The 23,138-nt window shown below is 33.7% G+C and overlaps 1 protein-coding gene across 5 annotated transcripts in view; it reads left to right on the top strand.

The window, feature by feature from the left end:
- The window catches only part of NCKAP1 (NCK associated protein 1), a 102,713-nt gene that overhangs the window by 34,159 nt on the left and 45,416 nt on the right, over positions 1–23,138 (top strand). For 2 of the 5 annotated variants that reach the window (XM_036072864.2, XM_036072860.2), the window contains 13 exons: positions 865–951; positions 1,133–1,189; positions 2,152–2,294; positions 2,378–2,468; positions 5,263–5,400; positions 6,944–6,992; positions 11,035–11,191; positions 13,581–13,637; positions 15,864–15,960; positions 16,391–16,497; positions 17,251–17,383; positions 19,972–20,053; positions 21,554–21,612. In XM_036072864.2, coding sequence (XP_035928757.1) covers positions 865–951; positions 1,133–1,189; positions 2,152–2,294; positions 2,378–2,468; positions 5,263–5,400; positions 6,944–6,992; positions 11,035–11,191; positions 13,581–13,637; positions 15,864–15,960; positions 16,391–16,497; positions 17,251–17,383; positions 19,972–20,053; positions 21,554–21,612 — 1,257 coding nt within the window. Of the gene's footprint in view, positions 1–858; positions 952–1,132; positions 1,190–2,151; positions 2,295–2,377; positions 2,469–5,262; positions 5,401–6,943; positions 6,993–11,034; positions 11,192–13,580; positions 13,638–15,863; positions 15,961–16,390; positions 16,498–17,250; positions 17,384–19,971; positions 20,054–21,553; positions 21,613–23,138 lie in introns of all 5 variants that reach the window. The other 3 variants (XM_036072861.2, XM_036072859.2, XM_036072865.2) reach the window with 2 other exon arrangements.

Genomic DNA, 23,138 nt, shown 5'->3' with positions numbered 1-23,138 from the left:
GGGCCTGAGAATCTGCTATTCTAATAAGCTCCTAAATGATGTGGAGTTGCTGTTCTGTAGACTACACTCAGTATCAAAAGTTCTGAAAAGTTTATTGGAATTCTGTCAGTCTTATGATACACAGGGCATTAAATATGGCTGGATTCTTTTGGAACTTATATTGATAGTTTTAAAAAGAAAACTTAGGACTTTTGTAAATCTAATAATACAGTTGATTGAATAATATTTATCTTTTGTATTCACATTTCCCTCTTTCATGTTTACCAGTGTCTTAACCCTAGTTTTGCTTCTTTCTCATTTCTTTTTCTGTTGTTGTGGTTTTTTGCTTTTGTTTAATGTATTATTGTGTTTTGTGGATTTGGTCAGGGAACCGTTACTGTATTTTATGTTTGTATCTACATTTTATTTTGCATGCGTAACGTGGCTTTGCCTGGATGTTCTTTTTGGTAAGTTCCAAATTTATAAAGCATATTGTTTTTTTGTAGTGTAAGTTACAGTGTTTTTCATCTTTTTTTTCCTCTCACTTCTAGTAATGTGATCATGCTCATGAGTTGTTTTTAATTTTTTTAAAGAGTTCATTTGATATTTTTTCCTAACATTTTCCAACTTTCCTTAATAGTAGTGCAGTTTGATACTAATCTGCTTTGATTGGTTTTATAGCCTCACACTGTCAGTTGCTGATCACTGTTAGCAGTTGCTGTCTCAAGTATTTTGGTTTTTTAAAAAAGCCTTAATCATCTAAAGATATTGTTCTAAGAGCTTGTGCTTCCATATAGCAATCATAAAAGAAGATAGTTTGTAGTAAAATTAAATATCTTTATTCTGAATGAACAATGCATTCTAAATTTGTTTTTACAGCAACAGCTTGCACAGCTACAGAAAGAAAAATCAGAGATTCTGAAAAATCTGGCATTATACTACTTCACATTTGTAGATGTTATGGAATTTAAGGTAATGTATTTTAATATGTAGTATTTAACATACAGTGATGTTTGTTAATTGTATAAATTTCTTTATCATTTGTAGATAATAAAATTTGAATTCTTCTAGAACTAAGATTTAAATTTGTGTATGTTTTCTAGATTTAGTATTATTTATATAGATAAAAGATTAAAATAAACTTTATTTTCAGGACCATGTTTGTGAATTGCTGAATACTATTGATGTTTGCCAAGTCTTCTTTGATATTGTAAGTATTATTTTCAGAAAAATGTCTGATTCTCTTCTGATTTTCTAATAGAACTAAGGGGACTGAATATTTTTCTTCAGAAAAAAATTATGTGACTAGTGTGTGAAATTTTAGCATTGTTACATTGGCTTATTTTGTAGCACTTTTTTAAGGTAAGGAGTTATCATGTATTCTCTATTTTTACTTGTTTGTCACTGGGTATAAGTCTTGCACATATTGGGAAATAGTAAAGTTTAGTATTTTATTTTAGGAGGCCCAATTAAAAAAAGTTAAGTGAATAATATTTTTCTCTGTGAAAGACATACTTGATGGAATCTTTCTTAGGTAAGACAATTTCTAGATACAGGAAGTCAAAGTAAAAAATGTCTCTATTGACAATTTACTTATTCAGTGAATTTTATTATTTATTTAATATTCTTTTTTCTTGCTTAGGCTCCATATTCCTTCTTATTCTGGTTTTGTTTATCCTTTTAAACTGTCATCAGTTAAGGCAATAACAAACTTTTTTTTCATCCATAAAATTGTGTCACCAACACAAAACTGTTACCTATAACTTCCAAATTTTAGGTGTATTTTTGGTTGAAGGAATTAGAATCTTAGAAATAAGGATGGGGGTGCCTGGGTGGCTCAGTTGTTAAGCGTCTGCCTTCGGCTCGGGTCATGATGCCGGGGTCCTGGGATCGAGCCCCGCATCGGCTCCCTGCTCAGTGGGAAGCCTGCTTCTCCCTCTGCTGCTCCCCCTGCTTGTGTTCCCTCTCTCGCTGTCTCTCTCTCTCCGTCAAATAAATAAATAAAATCTTTAATAAAAAAAAAAAGAAATGGGGATAAAATAAATAACTATAGAAAATTACTGGTTTTCAGTAGCTGCCATGAAGATTTGTGTGTGTGTGTGTGTGTGTGTGTGTGTGTGTGTGTTTAAAACTTTGCAAAATAAGGAGTTAAACTTGATTTTTGTTTTCTAGACTGTAAACTTTGATTTAACAAAGAACTACTTAGATTTGATCATAACCTATACAACACTAATGATACTGCTGTCTCGAATTGAAGAAAGGAAGGCAATCATTGGATTATACAACTATGCTCATGAAATGACCCATGGAGCAAGGTAGACCTGCATTATACAGATCTTTGTGAAATTCTCAGTTTGATGGCTAACACCTCACTGAAATTTGATATGTCTGTTTTAAGTGACCGAGAATACCCACGCCTTGGTCAGATGATTGTGGATTATGAAAACCCTTTAAAGAAGATGATGGAAGAATTTGTACCCCACAGCAAGGTAAGACCTGGTTTTTAGATGCAGTAGCAGGCATGTGAGATACAGGGTCAGGAGATGGAGCCCTGTGTTGGGCTCCATGCTGAGCCCATGTGGTGCTTGCTTAAGATTCTCTTTTCCCCTCACTCTTGCCTGCTCTCTAAAAAAAAATTAAATAAATAAATAGGCATATGAAAAGGCATAAGGGTAAATAGAGTGATAAACTTCTTTTATGAAAAACATTATAATGGGATATGAATAATAGCTATGTATGGTTTTATCCAGTTGTGAACCAGAGAACTCATATTAGTTAGATTCCAAATAGTATTTGGAGACTCAGGGATCATTCATTATAGTTTTTAGATTTGGTATAGGGTATAGAGGTAGTGAAATTTAGTATTTGAGAATGTTTACTCTGATACCAGACTACCTGGGTTCTAATCCTAACTCTGCCAATTACTAAGTATGTAATATTGGGCAAGTTACTTAATCAACTTCATAGTATCTGTTTTCTTATCTGTAAAAATGGCATAATAGTACCTACTGCATATGGTTGTTAGGATGATTAAATGAGTTACTTCATAAAAAGTATTTGGATACATAGTATTTGATACATTTTATTTTATTTTTTTTTATTTTCTTTTTCTTTGTTCTCCCCCCTACCTGATACATTTTCGCTATATTACTAATAAAGCCTCTTAATGAGAAAAAATAAGAGTTTTGTGAAAATAATTTGGAATGTCTATCTTTTACAATATATTAAAAAAATAGTTCTTAATGAAACAGTTTTGGTTCAAAGGAGTCTTGCCATATGGCGTCTCTGCAGTAGGCTGCTTCAAATGTTCCTAAGCACAACAAGAAAATGTGTAGGTATCTCATACATCCTCATTATAGATAAGGAAATTGAGGGCTGGAGAAGTGACACAATTAGTCATTTGGCAGTAATAGTGGCAAAACCAGAGCTAAAGCCCAAGATTTCAGAATCTTGGTTCATTCTCTTTGAATGATAAGAGTTAGACATTTTAATAATACACTATTTTGTATAAATCTGTTAATGCCAAGAATTTTCCTTCAGTTTTCTTACTCCTGTGAAAATTCTGAAGATGCATTTACAGAAGATGTGTTTGCAGTTTAATTTTTTGCAAAGCTGTATTATCCCACAAATTTATATAGGTTTAATGTTTTGAAGTTAGTTGGATCTTTAGTTAGAAAGACGCTAGTGGATGGCATCATTTTTGAAGTAAAAATCAGCATTGTAGATGGAAGTGTCAGGATTCCTCAGAGTGCTGAGCATATCATAGCCATCTGTCTCTGATTTTGGTAGTGCTTTTTCCTCACTTAGAACTGTCTTCCCTACTCCTTCCTTGTTTTCTCTGTGGATCCTTTCCTGATTTTTTGCCAATCATGGATGGCCTTGTTTTTATTTACCCACTTCAAATTTGTTTCTTTTCCCACCTAGGTGATGAAAATTTCCTTAAAGGCTGTTGGATCTCTTTTTAAGTTCTCCATAATCATTCGCATATACTAGACTATTAAATTGCTTGAGGAGATTTGTCCATTTGGATTAGACTATTTCCTAATCATGATTTTTCTGATGTTCTGTGATATCCCAGTTTTTTTTTAAGTCTGTCTTTCTTTCTTTCTGTTGAGTGTGAATGGGGGGAGGGGCAGAGGGAGAGAGAAAATCTCAAGCCGACTCTGCGCTGAGTGTGGAGCCCAACAGAGGCCTCTATCCCACGGCCCTGAGATCGTGACCTGAGCTGAAATCAAGTCAGATGCTTAACTGACTGAGCCACCTAGGTGCCCCAATATCCCACGTTTTGGTAGAAAGTCTATCCTGTATTTGCTAGGATTTGTTAAAATTAATTTAATTTAAAAAATATATTCATAATCACTTGGTAGAGTATAATAAAAATACAGATTTCTGGGGTCTATTCCCAGAGGTTCTGGTTCACTAAGTTTTAGGTAGAACCTTGCTTTCTGTTTTCTGAACAAATCCCATGGTAGCAGTCAGATTAAAGAATCACTCTTAGGGGCACCTGGGTGGCTCAGTCGGTTAAGTGTCTGCCATCAGCTCAGGTTGATCCCAGGGTTGGGGGATTGAGCCCTGCATCAGGCTCCCTGCTCAGCGGGGAGCCTGCTTCTCCTTTTCTCTCTGCCATTCCCCACCTTGTGCTCTCTGGCTCTCTCTCTCAAATAAATAAATAAAATCTTTAAAAAAAATCATCATTCTTGTACAGAAATTTTAGGAAGCAGAGATGAGTACCAAAGCCCAGTTAAAAGCAAACAAGAAGCAGATGAGAAGAAACATTAAATACCTTGATGATAAAGCTGTAATTAACAGACCAAATGGCAAATAGAAGTTAAGTAATTTATTAAGATAGAGTACATTTTTTTATAAGGCCTTCTTTGGAGAAATACGAAATATGTTGAGTTCTATTAACACTTAATCATATAACCCTAACATTCTGTTATTTCAGTGAGAACTGTCAGAGTACAAAAGAATGACACTAGGCTTCCTACCCCTTTTGAAATAAAGATCCCAAGATTGCCAAACATTTTAACTTCCAAGGATGTAACGTGATTTCCTGAGCTAAGCTCTTGCCCAGGAATGCAGAATCTATGTTGCTTTAATGAAATTAAAAATAAACTTGAGATAGCCAGACCCACCTCAGATATTATATGGAGCATAGTTGTAATTACGTTTTGTTGTTTTAGGATGATACGGTTAGAAACACACAGCAGTTATAGCTGAAATTTAAATGGAAAAGGAAAAAAAATTTTATTCCTCAACTTCCTTTTTTCCTATTTTAATTAGTCTCTTTCAGATGCACTGATTTCTCTTCAGATGGTGTATCCTCGAAGGAATCTTTCAGCTGACCAGTGGAGAAATGCCCAACTATTGAGTCTCATCAGTGCACCTAGTACAATGCTTAATCCTGCACAGTCTGACACCGTATGGTTCTGTTTTTCACTTTTTGAATGAAAATAGTGAAGTTGATTTTTTAAAAATACCAGTTAGGCAGTGTTGTTGCAGTTTTTCTTCTAATTAGTATTAGCCTGTCAGTGAAATTTATTGTAAAATGCTCAGTAAGTTATACTGTTGAGCTTATTTCTAAATTCTGATGCTGAGTTAATAAAATTAGTGTAAGTATTTTCTTTTAAAATTTAAATGTTTGTTTTCTGTTATAGTAGAAAATTTGGAAAATGCATAAAATTTTAAAGAAGAAAACAAAAATCACCTCAATCTTCACCGACTAGAGAAAATCATTATTATGTTCTTTCACACAGTGGACCCTTGAACAACACAGGTTTGAACTGTGCAGGTCCACTTACACCTGGATTGTTTTTGTAAATGTATTTTCTGTTCCTTAAGATTTTCTTAATAGGGGCGCCTGGGTGGCTCAGATGGTTAAGCGTCTGCCTTCGGCTCAGGTCATGATCCCAGGGTCCTGGGATCAAGTCCCGCATCGGGCTCCCTGCTCAGTGCAGAGCCTGCTTCTCCCTCTCCCTCTGCCATTCCCTCTGCTTGTGCTCTTCTGTCTCTCTGTCAAATAAATAAATGAAATCTTTAAAAAAAAAAAAGATTTTCTTAATAACATTTTCTTTTCTCTAGCTTATATTATATAATATGTATAACATACAAAATATGTATTAATTGACTTTATGTCATTGGTAAGGCTTCTGGTTAATAGGCTTTTAGCAGTTAAGTTTTTTTTTTTTTTTTTTTAATTATTTATTTATTTATTTGACAGAGAGAGACACAGTGAGAGAGGGAACACAAGCAGGGGGAGTGGGAGAGGGAGAAGCAGGCTTCCCGCGGAGTAGGGAGCCCAATGCGGGGCTCGATCCCAGGACCCTGGGATCATGACCTGAGCCGAAGGCAGATGCTTAACGACTGAGCCACCCAGGCGCCCCAGCAGTTAAGTTTTTAAGAGTCAGAAGTTTTTAGTGACTTTTCAACTACACGGGGAGAAGGGGTTGGCAGTCCTTTACCCTCATCTTGTTCAAGGGTCGACTGTATTTTCAATCTTTTCTCTGTGTGTATGAACATAGATGTTCTATATATGGAGAATATACACACATAATTACTGATTTGGGTGAGACAGTGAGCATCCATGTACATAAGTCGTTTTTAACTTGATTAAAATATTATCCTTTGGAATATTACAAACTCTGAAATGGACTTGGGAAATTTGGAATAGACTTTTGGAAATTTATCATTTACCAGATTGAAGACAATTTGGCAAAATATTGTTTTAAGGGAGGTTTCAGGGAGTGTAAATGTGAAAGGGGCCCAGCTCTCATTTTCCTTTATGGACTGCACATTTAAGTATAAATTATAAAACTTTTATCCAACTTTTCAAATACGTCATGGTGGTATTTGAGTCATGAATTGAGTAGTAAGAATTTTTAGGAGAAAGAAAGAGAGTGACTCAGTACAGGATTTGTTTTTTAGAATTTCTTTTAATCACAAATTTGTATCTTCTCTTTTTAAGATGCCTTGTGAATATCTCTCTTTGGATGCAATGGAAAAATGGATTATCTGTAAGTAAAATTAGTTTTGTAATTACCCCTCAGGTTTTAAGTTTTAGAGAAAAATAATGGGTAACATGGATTACTTCTGTGCTAAGCACTGTGCTAATAAGCCTTCTTCGTGCTTATCTCATTCAGTTCTCATACTGACCCTGTCAGGATAGATAGTCTGTTTTAAAGATAAGGAATCTAAAGCTTAGTCCACATAGCTAATAAGTGACAAAGACAAAATAAGAACCCAGGCTAATGCCAGGGCTCATGGTATATTATATTGCCTCTCAATGTAGCCGTCAAAACTACATTTTTGTTTTGTTTTTAATGATTTTTAAAAATATTGTGTTTATTCAGCTAAGGTTTTTGATTTTGCTTTACTTCAGTACATGGTTGGCAGTTCAGTATACGTGGAGGATAAAATTACTAGTTGTGCTCCTGAGAAGTTCACAAACTATAGGGGAAATAGACACAGTGACCCACAGATATAATACAGAATGAGAATTGCTATAATACAATTACTTCTACAACCCCGAAGTCCAGTGGCAGAGGGGAATAATTTTGAGCAGTTTGTTGGTTTTTTTTGTTTTTTTTTTTTTTACTTCGTCTAGTTCTTGTTTCTTGATTTATTAACTAGTAGGTAGTATTTGTTGACTTTTTCTTATAGTATGTCTCAAACTACAGTGCCTTCAGTTTTCTTTTTTTAAATTTTTTGGATTGATACTTACATAAAATACGGATTACTAAACTACTGACAACTAAAAGTGAATTACTAGAGTTACCAGAAATGAATAAAGACACAAAGTAAAAGCCTACATTTTTAATTATTAGATTCAGGTTAGTCTAACAATTAGATTATTACTAGGTTTCTACTCATAAATGTCAAATTTTTATAAAAGTTTCTAAGTACTCTCTTTCTTTACTTAATCTCATTGTGCCCTGGCACTTTGAATAGCACTGTTATTAGTATGAAAGCTTGTACTCCTTATCCTTAGCATTTTTTTTAAAGATTTTATTTATTTATTTATTTATTCATTTATTCATTCATTCATTCGTTCGTTCCTTCATTTAGAGTCTGCACACATGCGAGTGGGTGAGTGGGGGGCAGAGAGAGAGAGAGAGAGAATCGCAAGCAGACGGGCTGAGCATGGAACCTGTCTCAAGGCTTGATCTCAGAACCCTGAGATAATGACCTGAGCCAAAATCAAGAGTTGGATGCCCCTCCTTAGCCATTTTTATTAATTATATTTTTTACATTGATTAGTTTTGTGATACTTATATTTTCTATAATGATAGTTAAGATTTTAATCCTTTCTCTTAGTTGACTCAAAACACAGCTTTCAAAGTATTGATTTTGCTGAAATATATTGTGATCCTTGATTGTTCATGTTTATGGAAGTTTGGCTGTGAACAGAGGTGATTATTAGAGTTAGGTGGCATGGGTGACCTCTAGAGTTAATAGCACTAGTTCCCCCAGTCTGTACAGCTGATTATAGGGCTTTGTGTGATGAGCAGGGAAGTGGGTCCGAAGGCAGGCTACTCTAATTGGGGATACAGGGACATAGAGAAGGCATACAGATGTGGAATGACCACAGTTGCCAAAGTAAGGAAGGTAATTTACTCTGAGTTTTGCTGCTTTCATGTAATTGAGCCTTGAGTAGAGTTAACAGAGGTTAAGAATTACCTTAAACTCTGTACTTATCTTTTTTTTTTTTTTAAGATTTTTATTTATTTATTCATAAGAGAGAGAGAGAGGCAGAGGGAGAAGCAGGCTCCTCACTGAGCAGGGAGCACGATGCGGGACTCGATCCCAGGACCTTGGGATCATGACCTGAGCCAAAGGCAGACGCTTAACCATCTGAGCCACCCACGCGCCCTGTGCTTATCTTTTTGACCTCTATACTCATAGTAGGACTTTTCTGTAGAAGGTGGTCTACTTTCTTTAGCACTTTGCTTTAGATTAGTTCAAAGTGTGGTCCCTGGGTCAGCAGCATCACCTAGGAACTTGTTAGATACACAGAATCTTGATCTCCACCTTAGACCTGCTGAATTAGGCTGTGAATGGATCCTAGCAATCTGATTTAAAAAATCATAAGCCTTCCCAGTAATTCTGATGCAACCTAAAGTTTAAGGATCATGGGTCTAGATTATAGTCTGGGGCCAAGAGTTATTGAGAGTCTGGAATGTTGAAGACCCAGCTATTTGGAATGCAATTATAAAATAACTTAAACTGATATTCTTTTCAGGGTCTATTCTTGCTATATTGGTTGGACTCAGAAGACTCCTTGGGAAAGATCTCTTTTCATCTCTGGAGTTTTGGGTTACTAATTCCAGTCTGTTTTTAAATTGATAGTTGAGTTCTACCTGCTTTCTATCTTAAAAGATTTTCTCTAACTTTCTTGTCTAGTATCTGTTTTTTTTATCTTGTTCTCCAGCATTTTTGTGGCTTAAATTTTTTTCTGTCCTTTTAATGGGCCATTGGTGGGGAAAGGAGGGTAATATGTGATTTAATAAACCATCCTAATCTTGGGCAATCGAATTTAAATTACATTACCTTTTTTGATTCTATCATAAACAAATGGATATACTAAATTCAAAGGTAATCCGTATCTTAAAAAAATAAAACATATGGTAACCCATAATATAACTGCTAATATTTTTAGAGAAACCTTTTATTGTCAGCGGTTTTGTGAATCTAAGTATTCAACAAGGTATAGGACACTAAGTGAAATCTCTTTTTACTTGGGTTTAGAGTAAAAAGTCATTACATAAGGCAAGAATCTTTCACAATTTCTCTTGAGGATTCTTTAAATTTCTGTACATGTATTCTGTTTCTTTGCCTGTATACCAGATTGTATAATTGGCTTGTGTTTAGGGGTCCTGTTCCATTAAAAATACTTTTATGTGTTCCAGGAAATTTAAAAAAGTTAAATACACTTCTGTACATATGATTCCACAATATATGCCTACTTAACTTAAAAAGTTAACTTGTGTAGTGGCCCTGTTTTTTTTTTTTCTCAAAGATTTTATTTATTTGACAGAGAGACAGCAAGAGAGGGAACACAAGCGGGGGAGTGGGAGAGGGAGAAGCAGGCTTCCCGCTGAGCAGGGAGCCCCATGTGGGGCTAGATCCCAGGACCCTAGAATCATGACCTGAGCAGAAGGCAGGTGCTTAACGACTGAGCCACCCAGGCGCCCCAGTAGTGCCCTGTTAAAAGGAGGTTGAGCTAAGAATAAAAAGATAAATGGCAAGTTGTATATTAATGATTCAGGAGTTTAGAGGTGGCAGTGACTACTGAGAATCCTAGGAAAATTTCACAGGAAATAGGATTGGTTTGTAACTGGCCCATTACAGTACCTTGTGTGTAGCAGGCACTGAGTAAATGCTGAATGAATGACAGATGAGGTTTTGTGGCCTAGTATAGAGGGCTAGAGAGGGCATCCACAAACATACGTATGCTTATACATTTGTGTAAGATTTCCAAAGTAGATAACAAAAGATGAAAGATCTGAATTCATATACTAGAGAGCAGCATAATATATTGAAAGAATCTTAGGCTTTAAGGGTAAATACTTGAGGCTAACTCTAGCTCTAACATGTTAATGGTATAACTTTAGATAAGTCATTGAACTTTCATTTCTTCCAACTGTAAAAGAGAAGGATACCATCTGTTTTATCTACTCCACAGAATTACGTGAGATAATATACGTGAAAACTTATTTGGTAAACTGCATTGCTATGAAAATGCAAGATGCTATTGCATTTCTTCTGGTGATTTAGAAAAGTACATTAGTCTTACTTTTCAGTTATTTTGACAGTTGTTATGATTACTGTATTATGTGTTAATTAGTAACTTCTGATCTTTGGCTTAAAATACAAAGATTTTTGAAAATGTCTTTTACTCATTTATTAAAATGACTTCTTACACAACCCAGAAGCAACATTTCTTTTTCTCATAGTGATTATGTTTATATTTCTGAAAATTTTGAAAGCTACTTTGTAACTGAAAGAATTTAATTTTGGAATACTTTTATATTTGTATTTACTTGTGTTTTTTTAAAGTTGGCTTCATTTTGTGCCATGGGATTCTAAATACTGATGCGACAGCATTGAACCTTTGGAAGCTAGCTCTTCAAAGTAGCTCTTGCCTCTCTCTCTTTCGGGATGAAGTTTTCCACATTCACAAAGCTGCAGAAGACTTATTTGTAAACATACGAGGGTATGGCATTTTCATTTATCTTGTCTTTTTTTGGAGAAGGGTAGTGAGTGGATTATCTTTATTGAAGTTTGTTGATAGAGAAGGGTCATGTCATGCAAGAAGGTATCATCTGTATTATCTTACTGGCCATAGTAAGTTGTTTTTAACAATCATCCTGATACGGTAGTATTCATATTTTTTATAGGTAACTTCATAGATTAAAATATCTAGTGTTTCTGCCCTTTCAAAATTTGTATTCTAGGATAAAATGTGTCCTCTTTTGTAAATCATGATATGGATTTAGACATAAATATGCTAGAAGTACCATATACATTTTAGAGTTTTGACATTTTTGTAAGTGCTATTTAAAAGTATGTGAATCAATCAAAAGCTCTTTAAATTAGTTATAACAATTACAGAAGTCATACCGCTGCACATAAGAAATCATGTTTCCTTTTAATAAGGTGTTCCAAGTGACTCATTTATATTCATTCCCTGTAAAGCAAGCGGTTCATACAAATTTGTTTCCTTGAAATTGTTAATGCCTGCATTGCTTTCCACATGAGGTTCTATAGACAGTATATAAGACAGGTTGAACTCAGACTTGGTAGCAATTCTGAAATCTTTTGAAATTAGGAGCATCTAAAATATTCTGGGGCGTCCTGTACCTGAAAGTGTTGAATAATTATGTTTGGCTTTTTAGCTTCAGATAGAAATGAAGTTTACCTACGTTTATTTCATATCCAATTTAGAAATGTCTTGATGAAATTGAGATGAAGCAACTGTTAGTTATTAAAAAATAAAGATCTGTTTAACCTACCAACTTAAGCCTCAGATTTTAGTATGTGTAAGAATTACAGGTTCCTGGACATCATCCCTAACTTGTATTTCCTATATCTGTATCTTGAAGAGGCTAAAGGAATCTGCCCTCTTTCCCCTAGTAATTTTTGAAGCAAAATTTACAGACAGAAAAATGCATAAATTTTAGGTGTCTACAACTTTGTATATGAATACTCTAGGTGATTACCTAGTCAAGATACAGAACATTTCCATTATTCCCAGAAAATTGATTTGTGCCCCTTTTGGTCATTACTGCCACCCCTGATCTCCCACCTCCCAGGCCCTTGATCAGGTGACCACTGTTCTGATTTCTGTCACCGTGGGTGTTTCTGACATTCTCATGTGGTAGTTTCTCAGTCATAAAATGAGGTCTGGTGCCCTATGTACTTTCCAGCTCTTATTTGGCTTTTATTTTAGGTGGTGGAGTACCTGGAAGTATCCTATGTCATATGGGATACTTTCTAATTGATTTTCATTTTCTAGTTGATTCAGGTTGAAAATCATGAAACTTGTAGCATATTGATAGCTACTCTGTGGAATCATATTTAAATATATGTAAGCATTTAGAACCAGGTGGTCTATATATTGAGCGAATTTATGCATTGTACACATAAGCATAATGACACCATGAGACCGATTGTCTTGATGTTAACGCTTTTCCTTTCTTTTTTTTGGTTATGCTTTTCTAATATTAATTTACCATTTAAGAATCTTCATATTTGAAGTTGAGAAGTCTTAATTTTTATTAAATTATGAGTGATCAATTTAAAATATGACTTCCAGTAGTTACACGTCAGATCGTTAAGTATAAAAGCTTATTAATTATGAAGGACAGTGATTACAGAATTAATGTATTTTGGACATTTGCTCAAAGAACACATAAATCTTAGAGTATTTAATTTAGAAGTTGGAGTTCTTAGTATAACTGGTTTTAGTTAGGTTGTCAGGAAGATAGTTTTAACATTTTAGGAATTTTGAGTTTTTGTATGTAATATTTATGAAAATAATGTATTTATTAGCATTTATTTTTCAAATGTTACCTTTAAACTTTTGATGTTGGTGTCCTGTTTCTTTTAATTTAAAGTAGTCAATATGCTTTCCTGCCCCAGTTTTTTCTACCACAAAACCCCTATCTCCAAACATTCACTAGTGTTGCTCACTAGTGTATGTTCTTTCAGAACTTTTTTTTATGAGATAGCATAAAAATCAGAAGTAATAGCTTTGTTTAGATTTTGGGAAACCACTGTTAATTACATTGGAAGTATAATTTTAATAACTCCATAGGGGCTTAATGAGGTATATTTAATCAAGATCTACATAGTGAGCTTTAATTTTTTTTGTGAGATTTAATATAATATGAGATCTATTTTTCTAAGAAGACTTTACTGGGTACTATAAGGTACCAGGAGAGGAGGTGCGTGGATTTGTTCCATGCATTTTTAGTTTGAGGGCCAGTTTTTCTTGCCGCTAATAGTAATTTTTAATTGACTTTTAGTGTTTGGCTAATTCGTTTCAACTGTTACCGATGAAATTAAGATTAACATGGTTCTAAATTTTTTTTTCCACGTAGCTATAATAAGCGTATTAATGACATAAGAGAATGCAAAGAGGCAGCTGTGTCACATGCGTAAGTAGTTCTGTCTTATATGTGGAACTTAAAATCAAGAAGAATTTCTTTCTTAAAGAATAATTTTGTTGAAGTGATTGCAGGTTAACGTGTGCCAGATGTGATAGAAGTGAGAGACTTTGAATCAATGAAAAATAAGCACATATCCTCAGTATCTGCTAAGCTTCAAGTTAGTGTAGACAGATCTTAAATATTTTTGAAGTGTTGATAAAAATGCTCTAAGGAAATACCATACAAAGGTCTTTTATTTTAGGTATCATTCAAGTCTTTTACCATTACTATGCTTTTGTGCCAATACTTTCCAAGTTGTGATGATTTTTGTACTATTTCATGAAAATTTGACATATCTTCACACTCTCCTAAATAGTATTTACTTTTCAAAGTATGCCTTTCCTGAATTGTAGTAAATATTATATATTAGTTAAGTATATAGAATAACTTAAAAGTTAGCATATTTAAGATCTTTGAACAACTTTTCAATTTTATCATAAATTATAAATAATTTGATATTTCAATTGAATTGTTATAGGTGGTATACTTGTGTAGAATATTTTCTCTACTGAGCTTAGGTAGAAGTAATATTATTTGATCCATCTGTATTTCTATAAGCCAGAGAGAAGATAATGCACCATTGCCATTGATGAAAATATAAAACGACAAGTTTTAGAATTTAGGTTTAGGCTATGGGATGGATATTGGGACTTTAAACCATCTTTATTCATTGCTGTCAGTGCTGTATCATTTCCTCATGCATGTTTTTTCACTTGAATGAGATGCTTATATTATTAAAAGTTATTTTCTAGTATAAATAACATACTTTGGAGTGTGTTAGAATTCCTTTCTTGACATACAGAAATACAAATGACTATCACTTCTTCATTGGATAGACCCTGTTGTAAGCCATATATATGGTGTCATAGCTATCTTTTATGAAACTTTTAAAGGTAAGGCATTTTCCCCCCTTTATTTATTATATAAAGTAATCATAAGTGGTAAGCAGGAGTAATTTTTCATAGGAATTCCTCATTCCCATAATCCAGGCTTAGTACTTTATAGACATTTTCTCTCTGTATTTACAACACCATAGGCACCTTGTAGCAACTCTGTGTAGTAAAAGTCAAAATAACAGTTGACCCCTTTCTTCTTAGAAATTGCACAGGATGACTTTATTATTGTCAGATAAAAAAGAGCTTGTCATTGGAATTAACCTAACATTGTAAAAGTACTGTGTATCAGCCATTATGAAAGATGTATCTTGTGAGGCAGGTATCATCATCCCTGTTTTATAGATAAGAGGCTAAAACTAGGAGAGGTGAAACCTAAGGTCACTAGGCAGAGGTTGGATTTTAATCAGAGTCTTCTAAAACTAATCTGTGTCCTGGCCAAATTTCTGGTATTCTATATCCCTTACACTAGTTTTTTTGGCATATATATATATATTGCGTGTGGGGGGGGCTGTTGGTGGTGCCATTTTTTGTACCTATCAAAATCTTAAATTAAACCTAAAATTGGGACTGTATATTTTGCATAGTGTGAGAAGTTGGAATACTTAAAACATTCTGTGATTTTTTTTTCCATGTTAATATGTGAGAGTAATTCTTCTTAAAAATTTGCATTTCATTTAAAAAATACCTAGTAATGAATATTTATAATTATCTTTTCCTTTCCTCATCTTTGTTTTTGAACCAGAGTGCCAAATGATCTCATCCTAATGTCTTTCTTGTATATAGCTCTTGTTTAGTCAGTCTTATATATTTAATAGGAACGTACTTAATAAACTGGATATGGATTATCATATATTTATTAACTTGTGTTCATTGATTTTTTTGTGGGGGTGACAGAAATGTGTATACATAGAACATTGCTTGGTTTCAAGGATTTCGCAGTCTAGTTTATAAAGTGCTAGGCTAAATGGTATTAAAGTTGCAGAAATTATTTAGAAATGGACATCTGGAACTGCTTTTTGAAGGATTGGTCTTGAAGTTTGGGTAGGATTTTGATAGGGGGAGAGTAACAGAATAAACATGGTTATAAAAACAGCATAAGAAAGACAAGGATAAACGTAAGATTGGAAAGTCATTTAATGACATGGCATACCATAGAAGATATTTGTAGGGACTTCATTCTAAAAAAACTTTGGAAATTGACCTGAAATGATAAGTTATTTAATTGCCAATAACAATTTTAGTGGAAACAGATAAATTATAATGATGTCTTTCCCTGTAGTGGTTCAATGCACAGAGAAAGACGCAAATTTTTAAGGTCTGCACTGAAAGAATTGGCTACTGTCCTCTCTGATCAACCGGGCTTGCTAGGTCCGAAGGTAATTGATTTAATTCTTGCTTTAACTACAGGTGTGCCATATTAAAACGAAAACTTCTGTGTGAAATTTTACTAAAATTTGATTTAATTTCTTAACTATAGGTGTGCCATATTAAAATTAAAAAAATATTTTCTATGGGAAATTGTACTAAAATTTGAAATTTTACTAAAACTTACATTTAACTGAGAATGAATTTACTTACTTGACACTCATACATCACACCTTCCTCCCTTTTTCTCACTTCTTACTTATATGTGTACCTTTCTTGATACATATCTCCCAAGTTTTCTTTTGTGTTTTCATTTTTGTCTTTTGAACTTGATTTTATCAGTTCTTGCCGGTGACTTTTCACTTAGAGAAAGATTGTGGATAGGTTTTACTTACAATCTTGGCATGAGAATAAGCAATGTTGTTTATTTTTTTTAATTAGGCACTTTTTGTTTTTATGGCATTATCCTTTGCCCGTGATGAAATTATCTGGCTACTTCGTCATGCAGATAACATGCCAAAGAAGAGTGCAGATGACTTTATAGACAAGTAAGTTAGCAACATTTAAAAAGTTATTTTTTAATATTTTGATGTATGAGATATGGAACTTGGGAACTTGGAGTTAAATTATTTTGAAAGACCTTTTTAAGGGCTTTGCATATTTCATAATAAAAGAATATTTGTAATATATCATTAGATATGAATTAGAATGCAGAGTCTACTTTAGCTTAATATTAGGGCTTTTAATGTTTCCTTTCTAATACTCTAGGTGGTCATAAATTCTTCCTTGTTTTCTTGCTATAACCAGTGATATTTCCTTTGGAATTCATTTTTTAAGATGATTTACTACACAAAAATTTAAATAAGAATCCTTACGAAGTAGAGTTGCAACCAAGTGTGTGATTTGAAATGTCTTTCTCTCATTTTAGTCCACAGCTTTTGAATAGGAGTTAGATAAATGAAGCAGAGAAATACGAGCGTACAGAAAAGTCTTATTCCTAATCTTCTAATCTTCTTTCGTTTGTGATATTTTTGTAATGATGTAATTTATGAGATACCCTAATTTTATTTTCATTTTGGGTTTTCCTTTATCAACTTCTTTAGTCATAGCTGTTTTGCTGTTCTTTTATTTTTGTTTTCTATCATGGAAATATCTTTAGAAAGTAATGGACATAAAATGATATTTAGCAGTGCTTTTTCTAAGAAAAAAAACTTCTTGTAGTAATACCAAAGTCATTTTATATTTTCCTTGATAATGATGAATTTATTTTTTGAAATACTTTTCTTGAATTTTTTAAAAAGGCACATTGCTGAATTAATATTTTACATGGAAGAGCTTAGAGCACATGTAAGGAAATATGGACCTGTAATGCAGAGGTATTATGTGCAGTACCTTTCTGGCTTTGATGCTGTTGTTCTCAATGAACTTGTGCAGGTAAAAACTGTATCATGCTATTCTCCCTATTGTTCTTTCCTTCCCTCCTTTCTAGCGACTGATTTGTTTGCTCAGTATAATCTAGTGCCAAGTGGTGGAGATATAAGTGTAAGTCAGTCGTTGTCATATCTTGTCAAGGAGATCGTCATCTAGAGGGGAGAAAACACTTAGTTGTAGTTGAGTGTAATAGTTGTTATGCTTAATTGTGTACACAGTTCAGAGTGAACACAATGCAGGGAATAATTCTTTATTTTGGAGGTGGAGGTGTACAGTGACCAAATTATAGAGGGCCTTGCAAAAGAGGAGGATAGCCATAAATCAGATTTAACCAAGTTTTAGGGGAAAAGTAGAAGATAAATCTTTTGGCAAAGTATGTTAGAAGGTGACCAGATTTTTAAAAAAAAATTCATCTGGATGACCTAATTCATCTAGATGACCTTTGATTAAATATCCTAATTTTATTTTCAATTTGGATTTTCCTCTGTTGATTTTTAGTCTTATTTTTTTTGGTTTCTATAATTTCTTTATTCAGTCTTTTTCATCTTAATATAAATTTATCTTTATTTCAAATAAGCTAACTAAGGAAAATGGTTTTTTTTTTTTTTTTTTGGCTTCATTTTATAAAATCAGGATGTCTAAAGACTACTAGTAAACTAACACATAAAGAACAGCATGAATTCTCTATATTTTAAAACTGCTGGTTTTCCAGAGGAATAACCATACTTTGATAACCTGTTTTTTTTTCCAAACCTACCTAAAAAAGGCGAATAAGAAAATAAAAAATTGTTCATGTAATTGTGTACCTTTGAATTATATGTACACCTCATAGGTTACTATCCTGAACTGGTGTATTTTTTCCTTTATCCACTAGATGGAGCTCAGATGCTTTCTGTCTAGAATGCCCATTAAAAACGGGAATAGAAGAGCTGATTTTATCCCTAAAATGTTATTACTCTGCTGTACTTTTATTTAAATAGTTACTACTTACCAGATAAACCAGAGGCTTTTGTGCTGTCACAATTTAAAAAATAAACCGGACTCCTGGTTTTATGTCATTTTGAAACTTGCTGTGGCTGGTTAGATATTAATTAATAAATGTAGATTTATGTTACATTATATTAAAATTTTTAAGTCATTCCATCTCTTGTGGTGTCTTTTACATCAGTTGTATTTTAACAATACTAGGAAAATTAAAGTTTTATTTGTTTTTCTGGAATTACAATATTAGTAGCAGTAATAATAATATTAATTGTCAGATTTATTGACAGTATATTTTACTACGTCTATGCACAATTCTATGAGGTTAGATATAGTTACCATATGTTGAAGAAAAAAGAATTTACATAACTTGCTCAGTATCCTAGAGTTCATGAGTAATAGAGCCAGTGTTTGAGCACAGGCTTTAATGCCAGTGCCCGAGCTGTTCATACCCTCTTCTGTTGTAAAGTACATGCCTGGTGTTTTTAACCATTTACTAGGATTTAAATTTAGAACTAAGATTAACCTGTTAATATAGTTCACTGTAATAGGTGTTAAATTTTTTTATTGAAGTGAAATATACATAACATACAACTTTCTATGCTAACCATTTTTAAGTGTACAGTATAATGAAATTATGTATATTCACATTGCTGTGTAGGTTTTAAAAATTATGCTATTTGTGAGCTAAGCATCCACTTTTTAAAAAAATATCTTATTCACCAACAACTTCAGATGTAGTTTTTAAGGTATTCAGTTTTTTAGCTGACTTAGGAATATTTTGGTCCTAATTTTGTTGAAATATAATTTACACACAATAAAAGTCACCTGTTTTCAGTGTACCGTTTGAATTTTGACAACTGTACGTCCATGTCACTACCACTATAGTCAAGACATAGAAAGTTTCCGACACTTAAAACACTTAAAATTTTTTTTTTTTTTAAGATTTTATTTATTTATTTGACAGATGGAGACATAGTGAGAGAGGGAACACAAGCAGGGGGAGTGGGAGAGGGAGAAGCAGGCCTCCCGCCGAGCAGGGAGCCCGATGCGGGGCTCGATCCCAGGACCCTGGGATCATGACCTGAGCTGAGTGCAGCCACTTAACCGACTGAGCCACCCAGGCGCCCCTAAATTACTATTCTAACAAAAACCCACATCGGGCTCCCTGCTCCATGGGAAGCCTGCTTCTCCCTCTCCCACTCCCCCTGCTTGTGTTCCCTCTCTCGCTGTGTCTCTCTGTCAAATAAATAAATAAAATCTTTAAAAAAAAATAAAAGTTTTCTTGTGTACCTTTATAATTGATTCTCTCTCTAAACCCTGGTAAACCATTCATCTGCTCTTTGTCACTTTTGCCCTTAAAAACAATTTTTCTCATACAAATGGAATCATATACTATATAATCTATTGTTTATGATTTCTTTCAATTAGCATAGTGTTTTTGAGATTCATCTGTGTTAATGTATGTATCATTTCATTCTTGTTTAAGGCTGAAAAATATTCCACAGTACGGATATACCAACTTGTTTATCCATCCACCACTTGATGGACCTATGAATTGTTTCCCCAGTTAAATGTTTTTAACATTATTTTTTGTTTCTTTTTTTCAGAATCTTTCTGTGTGCCCTGAAGATGAATCGATCATCATGTCCTCTTTTGTTAACACTATGACTTCCCTGAGTGTAAAACAAGGTGAGAGTCTTCCAAATAAAAACATATTTTCTCCTAATTAGATTTTCAAATTTGATTATTAAGGAGGGGATTTAACAGTTAATTTTTCTAGACTCATTTATTTTAGACACATTTACTCTGTTCTCTTTTGTCTTAGCTTTGTTCTCTCTGAAGCAAAAGTTGCCAAAATGGGTGTGTGATGATGTTTATAAAAATAATGAGAATTATAGCTTGAAATTTCTTATTATTCAGCAGGGGGAAAAAGGCATTTTGTAATTAAAAAAAAAAAAAAGTATATATGTGGTCCAAGCATCACCTATGACAGTAGTTGGTACCACTGATAAAATTATGTTTTAAAAAGTGCCAGGCAGTTCCATATTATCCTATTTAATTCACATCAGTTTTAGAAAGCTGTTTATACTTTTATTTGGTAGATTTGGAAACTCAAGGTTTGAGGGTTAACCTCTCAGTTATTTGCCCAAGCTCTAACAGGTATTAAGTACTAGTGTAGGGATTTTTTTTAAGTTAAGGTCTGTCAATCCCAATGTTAATGTTGTATACTTGACTGCCTCTTCATTATTTGAATACTTCAGTCTAACAGATTAGTATGATGTCTTAGTGTTGTAATCTTTAAGTAAAAGATATCCAACGCCTTGAAAATTTCTGAGTAATAAATACATTTTAGTTTAATCAGTCTTTATCACACTTAAGTAATGAAACTTTTGTAAAGTTGCCTGGTGATACTTGGTTTATAGTCACTTTGAGGAGCTTCACCCTGCTGTCCAAAGCTTCTGTTTACAGGATTTCTGAAGCTCTATTCTAGCTTCTTCAAAATTGGCATGTAAGCACACTGAGAAAGAGTTTAGGAGAGAAGTCTGTACTTTACACATCTCTTAGCATAACTCCCTCCTTATATCAACATCTTTAAAGGATTTGAGAATGACTTCACTGTATTAGTTATTCAGTTATTTTTGTTTTTTTAAGGGTACAGTTTAATAGTGTTTAGTAGATTCACATAGCTGTGCGACCAATCTCCAGAACTTTGTCATCTTGAAAATCGAAACTCCATAGCTATTAAAGAGCAACTCCTGATAACCCCTCGCCCCTGACATCTACCATTCTACTTTCTGGTTCTATGGGTTTGTCTACTCCAGGTACCTCATAAGTGGGATCATGCAGTATTTGTCTTTCTGTCACTGACTTATTTCAGTAGCATAATGTCCTCAAGGTTCAGCCACACTATAGCATGTGTCAGAATTTCCTTCCTTTTAAAGGCTGAATAATGTACCACATTTCATTCATCTATTCCTCTGTTGATAGACATTTGGGTTGCTTCCGCCTTTTGGCTGTTGTGATTAATGCTGCTGTGAACATGGTGTAAATACCTCTTTAAGACTCTGCTTTTAATTCTTTTGTGTACATGGCCATAAGTGGAATTGCCTTAGATGTTAAATTTTAAAACTGTGATTATATATTTGTGAAACATTAATTTGCTTTGTAATATTTTTTCTGTTATTGTAGTTGAAGATGGGGAAGTATTTGATTTCAGAGGAATGAGATTAGATTGGTTTAGATTACAGGTAAGAATAACTTAATTTTCATTGTCATTCTGTTTGGGTGTTGAATATTTTAGCTAACATGAAAACACTATTTAATAAGAAAAAAATTCATTGTTGTATACCTGTTGAAAGACTAGTTTTGTGTAACTAACTATAGTTTTTACCTCATAAAAGAAATAGGTTTTTTTTTTAAGATATAATCAACATATAACATTTTATTAGTTTCAGGTTTACAACATAGTGATTCATTCATACATACTGCAACATGATCATAAGTCTAGTTAACATCCATCACCACACATAGTTAGGAATTTTTTTTCTTATGAGAACTTTTAAGATCTACTTTCTTACCAACTTTGAAATGTGCAATACAGTTCTAGTGATACAGTCATCATGCTGTACGTGACATCTCCAGGACTTATTTTATAACTGGAAGTCTATACTTTTTGTTACCCTCAGCCATATTGCCGAACTCTGGCTCCCCACCTCTGGCAACCAGCAGTCTGTTTTCTGCTATGCATTTAGTTTAAAGTTTTTGTTATTTTTAAAAATTCACATATAAGTGAGTTCATTTGGTCTTTGACTTTCTGTGTCTGACTTAATTCACTTAGCATAATGCCTTCAGGGTCCACCCATGTTGTCACATGTGGCAGGATTACCCCATTCTTTTGTTGAATAATGTTCCCGTGTGTGTGTGTGTGTGTATGTATTTACACCACCATTTCTTCATCTATTTATCCATTGGTTGCCACGTAGGCTATTTCCATGTCTTGGCTGCTGTAAATAGTGCTGCATATGAACTTGGGTTTGTAGATACCTTTTTGAGTGAGTGTTTTCATTTCCTTCAGATAAATATCAGAAATGGAATTATTGGACCATATGGTAGTTCTCATTTTTTTGAGGAGCCTCCATAGTGTTTTCCATAGTGGCTGCATCCATTTACATTCCCACCAAGAGTACATGACAGTTCCCTTTTCTCCACATTTTTGCCTTGTGTTTTTGTTAATAGCTTTTTTAACAGATGTGAGGTGACATCTCATTGTGGTTTTGATTTGCATTTCCTTGATGATTAATAATGTCGAGCACCTTTTCATGTACTTGTTAGCTGTCTAGATGTCTTCTTTAGAAAAGAGCAAGAACAAGCATTCAGCTCACAGGCTGTAGTTTACTGTCCCCTGATGTAGTGCCAAAAGCTTCATTTTTCTGAAATGCAGAAATAATTGGTATTAGACTTTAAAAGTTTTCATTTAATATATAACTCACATAAATAGTTTTTAAGGGCTCTTAAAACTCAAGCCTGAAATCTTTGCATAACTAAATTTCATGAGGAAATTTAATTGCCATGTACGTACTTCTAGTAATTATGTGAAAACTGTGGCCTAGTTTTTTCAGTAACTGAATATTTTTAAAATATGTGTATTTTTTTTTTTTAAAGATTTTATTTATTTTAGAGAGAGAGAGTGTGTGAGAAAGAGCATGAGAGGGGAGAGGGTCAGAGGGTGAAGCAGACTCCCCACTGAGCAGGGAGCCCGATGTGGGACTCGATC

This window comes from Halichoerus grypus, chromosome 4 (genome assembly GCF_964656455.1).
Source record: "Halichoerus grypus chromosome 4, mHalGry1.hap1.1, whole genome shotgun sequence".
Lineage (NCBI taxonomy): Eukaryota > Metazoa > Chordata > Mammalia > Carnivora > Phocidae > Halichoerus > Halichoerus grypus.
This window is presented reverse-complemented; position numbering and strand designations above follow the sequence as displayed.